Source organism: Mercenaria mercenaria, chromosome 11 (assembly GCF_021730395.1).
Source record: "Mercenaria mercenaria strain notata chromosome 11, MADL_Memer_1, whole genome shotgun sequence".
In the NCBI taxonomy this organism is placed as follows: Eukaryota; Metazoa; Mollusca; class Bivalvia; order Venerida; family Veneridae; genus Mercenaria; species Mercenaria mercenaria.
This window is the reverse complement of record NC_069371.1, coordinates 80,002,179-80,015,522: the sequence shown is the minus strand read 5'-3', so window position 1 is coordinate 80,015,522 and position 13,344 is coordinate 80,002,179. Positions and strand designations below refer to the sequence as shown.

The 13,344-nt window shown below is 34.6% G+C and overlaps 1 protein-coding gene across 1 annotated transcript; it reads left to right on the top strand.

The window, feature by feature from the left end:
* Positions 1-879: 879 nt before the first annotated feature.
* On the top strand, positions 880-13,338 carry LOC123531268 (uncharacterized). The gene is made up of 15 exons (XM_053517885.1): positions 880-1,491; positions 1,890-2,015; positions 2,700-2,846; positions 4,301-4,441; positions 5,900-5,938; positions 6,234-6,295; positions 6,868-6,958; positions 7,466-7,648; positions 8,935-9,060; positions 9,301-9,447; positions 11,071-11,202; positions 11,402-11,449; positions 11,607-11,668; positions 11,967-12,057; positions 12,712-13,338. The coding sequence occupies exons 1-15, from the start codon at positions 988-990 to the stop codon at positions 12,889-12,891; spliced, it is 2,079 nt and encodes a 692-aa protein (XP_053373860.1). The 5' UTR covers positions 880-987; the 3' UTR covers positions 12,892-13,338.
* The last annotated feature ends 6 nt before the right edge of the window (positions 13,339-13,344 follow it).

Below are 13,344 nucleotides of genomic sequence, written 5' to 3'. Positions count from 1 at the left end.
TCCCTCTTAACACCCACTATGACCCACATGCCAGCGTAAATAAAAGTTATCCACGTCAGGTGAGCCCTTTACACAAGTTATGGTAACAAAAGACATGGTACGTAAACACAAAAATGTTCATGTAAATCTTATAAAAGGCAAGCTTAACCAACAATATACAAATGTACACATGCACCTTATGCTTTTGCAGAAAATAGAACTTCGAGAGGAAGCAAACCAGACGGCAGATATCAGCTCAGTCCAACTTGACTAAAGGAACTGTCCTATTATGCAGTCCTGCTCCTTTATGATCATGCACACAGAGGAAAGCGAACTATCTAACTGCAAAGGGGTCGAACACTAAAAATTGCAGTGTATCTCATAACCTCTTTCAATAAAACGCTTTGATAGAGTTACAATACACTTGTTCCATAGGGAAATTGCCTAGCCAAAAATCTTGCAAACTTTGTAAACAGCGACCCTTAAAGGAACTAGGTTCTGATATACCGCGTCGCAAAATTGATTACTATTAAAATTCTAAGACCACATCTGAATTACGATAGTAAAATTTGGCAAAATATTACCATATCCCTGCTGAAAAAAATATTGGTGATACATTGATTACGTTCACTGAAATCCTCAGCACGACAAGACGGCAAACCGAATTAATTGAAAATATAATATATATGGGTATACCCCTATCTAAATTGCGGAAATTAAATTGGTGTAATCTAACCTGCACGCAGCTGGCACCCAATCATTTTTTATCATATAAACATCTTTTTTTCAGAGAGTTTGAAATTGACTCATCTTGCCATTTCGTTTATGTATAAAGCCATCTGGCACCTTGTTTTATCGACAACATTAAAGCTGCTTTAAGAACACGCAATGAATCAATGAAAGTTTACTTTCACTTACGCAGTTTACAAACAGTGTACTTGAAAATATGAAAATATGCGAAAATGAAGAATAATTAATGACACTGTATGAAGAGTATTTAAAATCAAAATGTGTTTTCGGATTGTGTTCTATTGCTGTTTTATTTACTGTTTATTTTTGTTTCGTTTTGGCGGCGCTGATGAAAGTCTGGTTACATCTAAAAGAGCAGACACAGACGCCTCTAGTGATAGCTCAAGATCTTTCCAAGATATGCTTAGTGACTTTCTGTCGAACCTTTTTGGTTCAAGTCCAAATGAGACAGAAGTGGCTGACACGGCAATGAACGACAAGAACAACTCTAGTGATACAGGACAAGCATTTTTAACAAATGCAACACAGTCTGGTATAACAATGGCAGAAAATAACACAGAAACTAACTTCGAAGCTCTACAACAAGAAGTGGCATCACTAAACAGTAGTACAAATGCAGCTACAAATACAACATCATTACCGGAATTAAACACCTCTTCAAATACTGCTCCAACGTCAACTTTGTACACTTCATGGGATATATTATCCACAACATCGCCACCTTCAGAAGCTAGCAGATGCTATTATGATACTCATTTGCGGGTAAAGTTAACATTAAGCAACTATTTAATATCAAATAGAAAACATACATATTTAACATTTAACTTATTTGAAATACAATTACTGATAATTTTAAGAAACATTTTACATTTTAACAATTTTACGCTTTCAAAAAATGTCCATCTTATTACTTTAGACGGTTTCGCTTTAAAAATGAGTAGACTAACAGACAGGTAGAAAAACCGAAAAACCAAAAACGTAATTGGACATACATAGCCTGAATTCGGTCACGGGATTATAGGAGAGGATACATACTAGTACTTTAAATGACTGTGTTTGCTTGCTGTATTGTTTTCTATTTTCCATTGTTAGATCTTTTTAGGAATCACATTGATATTTTATCAGAATTGTTAATAATGTTTTCTTTTGTACATTCCCAGTATTATTGTGTAGTGCCGGACACTATGGCAGATGTATCATTCTCGGACATGTATTCACTCATCTTTTCGGACACAGTGCTAGATGCTCTGATGACTGCATGTCCAAGAGGGACCTGGTGCCTACAGGTTGGTATCCTAGCTGAGTAAAACATAGTGTCTTTGTTATGCATTGTAGTCAATAATGTCCTTTTCTATGAATTCACTAAAATTTGTATGACTTTGCAAACATGATTTTTTTTTCAAGTTAAATTTACAACTGTTGAATTGATTTGATTTAATACAATACACACTGTACGTAATGTTTGACCTTTTTATACATCTCTTTTGCATAAGAATGTTTCTTCAATTAAACAGTACTAAGATATTTCATATACATAACGACTTATTCACAAATTGATGATTGTGTGTCCCAACTGACAACATTTAATCTGCTCATTTTAAAATAAGTGTGCACATTTTCTTGCTAAGAAATACAAATGATATTTGATTGCGCATTAATTTTATACTAATTCTACAGAACAGATGTTAGTGATATTAGTTAAATCATATCTAAATGTTATCCTTTAGCATGACAATTCAAATTCATAAAACATGTATTGCAAATGGTCAACGTAATTTAATTTTTATATAAAGGCTTGAATATTTCCACCTCATGAAAAAGCAAAAATGTCGGGCTTCACGTTGTTTTCCCAACATCAAGGTTGCCCGTACCAAATTGACACAATGAGCTGTACTCTCTTTGTATTTTCTTAACATTGAAATAAATAATTATACGACATTTGATAGGATATTTTTTGGTTTTATCATCAGAACAGTCCTGGAGAATGGGATTCTTTGATACTGGAAAAGGCTGTTGAAGCCTCTAGGTCGTTGATGGCAATAGATTTGTGCAGATCAGACATGCAGTCATGTATTCTGAATATGGTCAACAATTTTGTCGGCTGTTCCTCATACCCGGTGAGAAACAAAAATATTCAAAGTTTTAAAAAATTTATATTTTATAAAACCACTTTGACATACAAATTCTAAAATCTAAAATTTAATTTTAAAGGAAAGGATTAATAAATCTACGATAAATTATATTTTCAAATCTTACATGTTTTCATCGTCACTTTATCTGCTTATGACTAAACTGTCATAAATCATAAAATTAAATTATATCAGGGCTGTTATATTTCGATTTTTTTCAGATCGTTCAGCACGACTTTTTGTTGTGTTATTGGTATTGTTTACTTTTTCAGCTTCAACATTTCGGCTTGGTGGTCCCAATATTCCCGCTTTATTAAAACTGGATATTGTATAGTTCCCTTGGATATGGTGCCTGCTTTTTATTTTTGTCTTTTGGCAGTTTCTGTGATATGCAGGCTCCATAACCTCAGATCCCCTTTCTAAATTCCATTTTGTTTAGTTCTGCACATTGTTTTCTCGTTTAGGGCAAGCCCATTATTTTAACTAGGGCCCGTCCGCAGCTTTTCATGGAATTACACACTAGTGTATCATTGAAGGTTCCATGTACACCGCCGTATGAACACATCTGCGGATGTCTCTAAATTGTGTTTGGTACTTGTAACATGTGTAAATGTTGAGTTCTGCTCAACCCGGGGCTAGAGAGCGTGGACGGTAGCATGTATTTCCACTACTGTCCATGAACAGGCTCAATCAAATCGAGCCTGCAACATTCATTTTTATCGTGTTGAGCGACCTGTGAAGTTTCCACTTCTTCTATTTTCTGAAATCATTTTTTTCCATAAATGTTTAGTGGCTTTGGTAAAAATGGCCATTTCATGGGGGCTTAAATTGTTTAAAGAGAATATGTAAAAAATTTGCTTTGACTGTCACACAACCTCTTTGATTAACGCAAACCATATAATCAACGAAAATTAGCACCCTCCCCATCCCCTCGAAAATTAATGATTTTACGTGATTGGCTGCATTTTTTTATTTGCTGCCATATGCATTCACCAAAAAAGCTTTCTTGCAGTGAATTGAAGAACTGAAACCACCCAATTTGTATAATTCTTATCTAACATAAAACTATCAGTGTTATCCTTTAATAAACACTGTATGTTAAATATACTCCGTGTTCGAATTCTGGGCGTTGTGCTACATCTATGGTAATGTCCAAGACAAATGTACACTAGCTGGAAGCAGCATAGGTATATTTCTTGTTTTGTTTTACTCAGTGAGAAATAATATATCCCGAAAAGAGGGTCTGTCCTTGAACAAAATCACTGTTCGGACTTCAGATATGAAGGAATTACCCCGGAGTGATATAACAATAGTACAATTACGTACAGTCAGTGTATGTTTTGCATAATAAGTATCAGTGTTCTTTGTTTCAGAGGGAAAAGAAACGGGACGTCACAGGATGTATGTATTAAGGTGAATATAATCATATGATTTTGTTGCAGCGAATGAAGTTAACAATGGAAGCCCTACAGCTTGTCTGTGGCCTGAGGGAAGATACCAATCTTAACATAACTTGCTACACGCACGTTATATCAGCCTTGCATGTTACTCTAGCTGATATCTTGAGGAATAACGTTAATGCGGTTAGTATTAACAGTAGCTTGACTTTAAGCCATTGGAATAGCCAGCCTTCCGATCTTTTCTGAAACTTACCTTTTAAACACGAGGTATATACGGAAAATTCAAATCAGAGACAATTGTGGTATATTTTCAGGGCTTTAAATCAATTCTAATAATAACATACTGTAAAAGCAGGACAATGATTCATTAGGAAAAGTGACGTCTGGAGAACGCCCCTCTTCCCCCGCCACCTCCCATAAATCATGTTTTTTTTCAACAATTGATATACAGATATTTACATGACTGACATGCGCATAAATAAATGTAAAATAAAGACAAAGTCAATATATAAAAGCATAGCTGGGCGCTGCCTCGAAAATGTCGGTCTTAACAGTTTAAAATCGGTTAATGTTGCACCAAACTTCACTCTAAATTCTCATTTTGTTTAATGTATAATTGAAAGTTATCCCCACCTGGTGAATATTAAACACACAGTGGCAACAAAAGACAGGACACGTTTACCACAATAAGTTTGTCTAACTCCTTAAGAACCACATGTGTGCACACTGTGTGACTTTAAACCAAGCCTGCAACATTTTCGTTTATAAATGTCGTGGTCGGCGACCTGTGGTTTGCCACTATTTTCTATTTAGGCAGAAGAAGAAGAATCTTTATTATGCAATAAATCAAACAAGATCCATCAGCATATCTTCAATATACATACAAAGTATTAAATAAAAGAAGGCAAAACAAAAAAAAGGAAACAATAACGAACCAGAACAGAACACAAATACCAATACAGTTCAGTCTAAGTGGGCTTTATGGTCCACTAACAGATGAACCATCCGAGGATCCACCACTTATCCCGTAAGATAAACGTATCGTACAATTTTAATGAGGAGGAACGCCAAATACATGGATTTGTCAGAAAACACTCCGCTCATAATTACCTTTTATAATTTGTTCAAATACAACTTAATAGACAAATTATCATCTCGCAAACTCTTATATAACTCCTCTATAAAAATCTAAAACCATGCTAAGCGAGGGCGAAGCAAATAAATGCGCATGGCCTTCGTTTATATGGTAATGCTTCACACACACAGACCATATATCTATGTTGATGTTCAAGGTAATTGTACTCGCGTTAGAAATATTGAAGGATTAGCATGATATCGAGCTGTTCAACGTTTGATGAACTTTATATAGCTTTGTTAAACGATTAATGGATAGTGGAGGAGAACAGATGGTATTGAATTTTATGTATGAGCTCAACATTGCCGTAGTCCATTAATGGGTGCTTCTATTACTTCTAAAGAAAACAACCCACATTATGTAGAGAGATAGGCTCTGCAAGAATAAAAATGTTAAAATGGCCGTTTAATGAATTTTTAAGCACTCGTCAAACATAATATGTGGTACATGAATGCGTAACAACGGCATATTCACACCGGCTGATATTATTCCCGTTTTTATTTCAGGAAAACCAAACTGACACATGCCAGTCACCAGAAGCATATGTAAGTTGCACAATAGATTTAATAAAGTCTAAAACAGGTTAATGAATGGATCCATTTTTAAACTTCTTGCAAATGTCCCTTGACATTGCCTGGATTTCACTGTTATTCAAAGCGAATACCATTTCTATATTGCGGATTAAGACTATTTAATTTGGGTATATTGCCAACAAGACAATAGAAAAATATAAAGCGACGTCAATACAGATGAGCATGATCTAGTTAAGCGGAAACGCGTTTTGGTTCATATTATGTTAAAATGAGAAAAACATTTGTTGTTTTTTTTTTCTAATTTCAGATGACTAAAAGTTTGATTTGTGTTGAAATTGCTTGTCCAAAAGAATCGAAGAGATTTCATAGGTGAGATTTTGTTTTTAGAAGATAAACGCATTTGAAATCTCTGTGGTAATATGCGTTTTTCAGTTTAAAGCAGCATGCCTACAGATCGTTCGACAACAACAAAGAATATTTTTTTAGATATCTTGAAATAAATGCTATATTTCTTAAGAAGGCTTTAAAACTTAATTACTGAAAAACTTTATATTACGGAAACACATGAGAATTTGCTGTTTTGACTACTTTTTATGATGGAAATCGAAAAGCTTTTGTCCAGCTTTTACTCCATGTAAACTGTCTCGATTATAAATATCTATATTTTGAAGTCATTATTCATTACTTCAGCTATAGCGCTATTGGTTATGACGACGGAAAATGTCTTTATTGCCGCGGCGGTCCGGGGTTCAGTTCCCGGCGCGGTCATCTTTTTTACTTGATTTGGAACTTTTAAAATATTTAAGAAACAAGAATTCATATTCTAATGTTCATAATAAGACCAAACTTCAATTTGAAAGAAAAATTATTTTAGCCAAATCTGGAGGCGTGCTGCTTTAAGGCTGTGTACCTACAGATAATTTCCATATTTTGCATTTTAGTTTTTCACCATGGACATGGTTTACCGCTGTACAAGATGACCTGATGATCGAATGTAAACTCAATCCAACTATATGTGAGGTTACTGTGCAGGTAAAACAAACTTTTTCATTAATTGTGTCTTTTGTAGGCTTAATTACAAAAATATATCAATTACTTAGGTACGGTTTCTATAATCTTTGACCAGCTGTTGCTTTCGGGCTATGTAATTGTTGTGCGGAAAAAGCAAATTGAATCAATAAGACATAAATGTCCCCAGTAATTCCGATCTGACTGCGCAGTTATTTGAAATGAGCTCGATTTTACATCCTTAAAAATTAGCAGTTTGGGATTTTCAAAATGTTCTTCAGGAGTTTGAGACATATCGCTATATATTTAGCGTTGATGGTTTATGTTTGCCAAGCCGATGGAATTTTAGAAAGATTTAGGAGAGATCATACAGATTCCCATACAGGGGATTCTAAAACCGTTGGAGATGTGATAAGTGGTCTTCTGTCGAGCATTTTTGGCACAAACACGAGCTTAACAGATGTAGCAAACAAAACAATGAACGACAGTTCCAAAGAAGCATTGCAATCATTTCTAACAAATATTTCACAGTCAGCCTCGCCACAACAACAGGAAGTGACGTCACAACAAAAAGTTACAACGACAACAACGGAAGAAGTTACCAGTACTACTCCGAGTTGGATAACTTCTTACTATTCAACATCTACATGGAAACAAGAGTCCACACCTTACCCCACGGAAGAGGACAGGTGCTATACGGACGCTGTCTTTCAGGTAAAATTACATCATTCGTTATCTTTGAATGAATCTTTTAATTCTGTAACCTGTCTTTTAATCTGGTAATGAAACGAGTTTACGTATTTCCTTTATAATTGTCAAAGACAACTTGAGTTCAAAGTATAATTGATATTACAAGAAAAGCTATACTATCTTGTGCGCTTCACATCCCTTTTTTTATATAAAACTTTATATCAGTAGCTGTGGCATATTCTACACATAAAAAGGCCGAAGTTAATTAACAATTCTAACATGGATCGCTTTATTTGTCAGTTAAACAAAAAACGGAAGCTAGGAAGTCAAGCATTGTAAATTCAGCGATAAACAACGATTAAAGCACAAATCTGTTAAGAACATTATGACGTCAATAATTACGTCAACAGCAGCATGAAGCCCGCTTCGTTACTTCTCGGATGAATCAAGTTCATCATATTTTCATTATCGTGTTTTGTTGTGAACATTAGAATGAATTGAATAGAAAAATGCTTTCTAGTGATTTATCGTCTAATCTACCACAGTTCGTCGTTTAAATGTTTAGATATTTAACCATTTGTGTTTCGCCCTCGTGATTAAATTTGTGCGTCTGAATCGTTGTAAATCAGACGCTAAACAATGCGAAGGCAATAATTATTTAATAAATAATATACCAAAAGAAACTTTTAACGCCCACATGATGTTTTGCAATATCTTTCATACTACAAGTAGTAAATTAATGAAATTCCACATAAGTCTAGACAATTATGTTGTAAATAGTATGTAAAAATTTCAACAAAATCGAGTCATGAAATGATATTATTTTATTCATTTTACGACGCAACACATTTTGTAAAAAATCACAGAAAAGCATCTGACTGAGTGGTAGATATGAAATAATGTCTGATATATGATCAAATATCAAGCCAACTTTAATTTTCTTCCAAGATATGGAGAAAGAAGTAATTTTGCTTTTGTCATGATTTTCTTTCTGCACAATACCGAAATTCGTTCGTTTGATAAATAAGGACATTTATCTGTATTAGTGTCGGACTTTTTAAAATAGGGTTGACGTTTTAAAATGAATGAAAGAAAATCAAAACTTTTTAGTTGCTTTGAAATCTATAATTTAAGCAATATCATTTCAAAAATAGATCTATTACAAATTTCATAAATATACTTTTTGTATTAATGTAATATGGAGATATTGCAAGAAATGTCGAAGGGGCTTTAGAAGTTTCGTTAAGTGTACATACCTTTTTATTCTGATATAATAAGTTAAGTGTTTTACCTCCTGTGTATTTTTCTAGAACTTTTGTCCGGTGCCAGAGGATATGACTGATGTGTCATTTTGGGATCTGTATTCAGTTCTCTTTTCTGACACAGTGCTGGAGGCTCTAATGGTTGGATGTTCTAAAGGCTCATGGTGCATAAAGGTTTGTTTCAGCACTGTTTCCACATTTGTTTTATTACTCTTTCATATGTGAAAAAATATATACATATCATTTTCTAACGGAGTTTTATTAGAAAACATATGGAAAGTGCAATTAAATTTATCATAAGACCTATATTGAAACGGAGTAAAGATGCATTTTTTTGTAAAACAAAATACATTGTATGTAATTTTATGTAAAAAGTACCAAAAATATTAGGCGTCATAAGACTATATTTTACAGGACAGATATGACTACTGGGATTCACTCATTGCTGAAAGGGTCGACATGGTGATGAATTCAGAAATTGCAGCAAGTATGTGTAATCCAACGGTACAACCGTGCGTCTCAAGAGTTGTGAACAGCTTTGTAAACTGTTCGATGTACCCGGTGAGAATAAATATTTGTTATGTACACAGTTTTCTTTTTTTTTTATTTTAGTCATATTCATATAAAGCATGTATACCATAAATAACAAACATGTCAGATAATATATCTGAGTCGTAAGAGACTGAAACTTTAAAACTTAATTTCCTTTGCTAATGTCAGTAATCAAAAGCTGGTCTAAAAGTCTACTTAACTCAGGAACAAGAAATAGGTGTAAAATTGATGTGACAGATTATCAAGTAGTAAAAGGGTATTGTTAGGTGACATAAACTAAAACGCTTACTTTAAAACCTTATTGTATGATGTTGATATCATAAATCCTAGCTCACTTTATGCATATGTTGCCTCTGTGAAAACTAATAAGCATGTTAGAAAAATTATTCGGTTGATAGTTTTAAAAGTGATCCCGACTGGTTCAGTATGAATATTCATAGCAACATACCAATATTAAATTTAGGAACGTGTTATGATCATTAACATAAGTGCACTTCTAATACTTTAGTATGCATTACAGCAAAACAAAACTATCACTTTTACTAAATGGACATAAGCGTAGATTCTCTTCTGTCAGTCTCAGATCTAAGTGTGGCGAGACCACTTCTTAACTTAGCTATGGCAGATCTATGTTTTAGAAGAATCTGAATAACATCGTTATATTTCTTTCGATTGTGGGACAAGTTCTGTAATGAACATGCCAACACTTTATCACCAAATTGTTTTCACATCTATTGACTAGCAATGACAAATCACTTTTGTCTTTGAAACACAGATTGCTCTTAATTGCAGCGAATACTACTTTTACCGCCACAACCCAAACAATTATAATACCTGAATGTTTATTTCTAAAGATAACATGAATATATAATTGATATACAAGCAAAACAACATCGTGTGTCAAGAAATCAATTTCTACTTGCAACAGCTTGGGTATCCAACAAAACCGGATAATGTGGATGTGTTCACTGTATGCAATATAATTGTTTAAATAGTCTGCGTATAGATTTTCATCAGTTGACAGCTGCCAAAACATTTTTTTTTTGTCCTGTCGTTCTCCTGGTCTTCGTTTGCTTTATAACGGCCAAGTACAATATTGTATCAAGGATTTTGGTTTATGTAGGGAGTGGTTAGGGGAACGAGGAGCAAAATGTCTAATGGGATCTGGGAGCAAGCCCCATGGAAATTTTTTGACAAGTTGATAGCTCCATAATTTTGCTGTCCTCCGGCCCAACACACACGGTCCATATTTTTTTTAAAATAAGACATAATAAGGCATACAACTGATTCCAAGTATTCTGCGCGAAGCGAACCCAAAAGTTTGACTAAATTGACTGATTTGTCAGTTTTGGGCAGCTTGGGTCTTTAACAAAACACTTCTCGGACTTTTTTATTAGTCGACAAGGAGGGGAATGAGGGCAAGGAGCTTAATATGCTGTCCTTCGACCAACTTGAATCCGTTTTTGAAGTTTTTGTTGATTTTCTCGAACGCCAGTAACCTTCAGATTCAGTTATACTTCTGTAGCTTTTAAAATTTGAAAACAAAATTACAAGGCTATTTATAGCTTATAATGCTAACGCTAACCCTATCCCTGTTGTGTACAATAACGATGGAATTGTATTTGTTTACAGCAAATGGTTTTTACATCAGAAGTGCTACAACTGGTTTGTGGCCTGAAACGCAACGCGGAACTGACGACATCATGTTTCAAGCACGTGCTGTCTGCTTTACATGTTACACTAGCAGACATTTTGAGAGGAGAGGTTTGAAGATCATTGATTTTATTGTAAATTCGAAGTATAATTTCAATTAAAGTAACTACAGGTGCAGTTTTTTTTAAAAAACTCTTACCCAGTATACGTTTTTTGTGTCAGTATACTGGATACAACATAGATGTAGTACTGGTAATTTAAGTTCAAAGAATGACCGCTTTCATTTTAGAGAGATTAATTTATTTTTCAGGAAGACCAAGAAAAGTCATATGACACGTGCACGTCTCCGGAAGCGAATGTAAGTCACGTGATTTATTTATTTTGTGTTTAGTGTTAGATATGTGGTGTTTTTACATTACAATTTACTTGTAATTATTCTGAATTTGATTGGAACCAAATGCCTACTTACAAGGTGTCATAATGTAGTGATTTCGCAAAATGTAATATACTTTCAGATGACGAGAGGTTTAATTTGTGTTGAAAATTCTTGTCCTCGAGAAACTGAAACTTTTCACAGGTATGATTTTTTTAACTTATATTTATTTTCACGTCAGAAGTCAAAACATATTTGAATTATGCTTGACATTATAAGTAAGCTATATCAGATGATATATATGAGCAGCGCCATGAGAAAACCAACATAGTGGCTTTAACAGTTTCTCCAATTCCAATAGACTTTAAAAGCGAACAGCATGGATCCTGGCCAGACTGCGCGGATGCGCAGGCTGGTCTGGATCCATGCTGGTCGCAAACTCATAATGTTGGTTTTCTCATGGCGCGGCTCATATTTAGGTATCATTTCTTTTTTACTTCAGTTTCAAACCATGGGCATGGTTTACTTCAGTGGTAAATGATCTAATCATGGAGTGCCACTACGATTCAACTAAATGCAAGGCTCTTCTGCAGGTAAGAATGAAGGTCCTTTAGCAGATAAAATTGCAAGGCAGATCAGAACGTAAGCCGTTTGGCTAGTAAGAACGAAGGTTATTTTGTAGGTAAGGATGCAACACCCTTCTGGGTATAAATCAGTTAGGTCCTTTTGCAGGTAAGAATGTAAATTTAAGCCCTTTTGCAGGTAATACAAAGTCAGTTTTTATGTTATACAAAATATGCCGATAATATTAAATGGCATTTGGTTGTACATTGCTTTTTGTACTTAATTTATATTTTTGCATTCGAACGTATTTAGTAGTGGTATCGCATGCCAGGAGCGGATGCATGATTCCTGTTTAAGATGGTGTGGAGACATACTCTGGCCCCTCGGTCTTTTGCCCCAAATGGCGTATTTGAAATGTATATAACAGTGTTTTGACAAGAACGTTTAAAAAATGACAGTTTTGACAGTTTTTCTCAATTTCAGTGTCGTGCAGTCCCTCTACTTTAGAAAATACAAATACATGTACCACTGATATACAGTTACGCTAAAGAAACTAGCTGAAAAAAATATATGTAAACTCGCTGGATTTTCGAGGCAAAGGAGCGGTTCCCTCTTAGATCGAGCCACCCTTGCTTGCCGCTTTATGGCAAAACTGCAGTTGTTCTACTTTGTATCTCTTTCAGCCACCTCCGGGGTATTTGTATGGAAGCGAAATGGGAACAATGGTTGGAATCAGTGTTGCTACCATGATTACTGCTTTGACTCTCACCATTGTCGTCTTTACGTGCTACAAACGTCACCGTCGCAATGCAGTTGTAAAAGAAGGCTATCAACGACTGTTAACAGAAGGTGATGAGTCGTGAAAATATTGAAACAGAACTGGGAATGAAGATTTATTTCACATGTATAGATTTATAATTCCGTATGTGACCTGGAGGCATATGTAAAATGTGACGACAATATTTTGATGCAAAAATGCGACAGTGTCGTGTAAGCTGTATCTTGTATATATTATATCAACTATGCACACCAAATGCCTCTAAGGTATTGCAGCCACCATTGTAAATTGCCAGTGATGGATGTGATACCTAATTGAAAAATTCGTATCATATTGGAGAATGCTTCATTCATAGCTATATATCTGGAATAGTTTCACGCATTTAAAAAATAGTGTTTTTGTTTTGACAAACTTCGCTCATATAACAATACCACGTAACACCGTTGAAGATGATGTCGAAGTTCATTTTAAAATGTACTTGTCTATCATTCAGTTTGGGTAACACCATTTATTATTCTGAGGGATGTTCACTGACTGA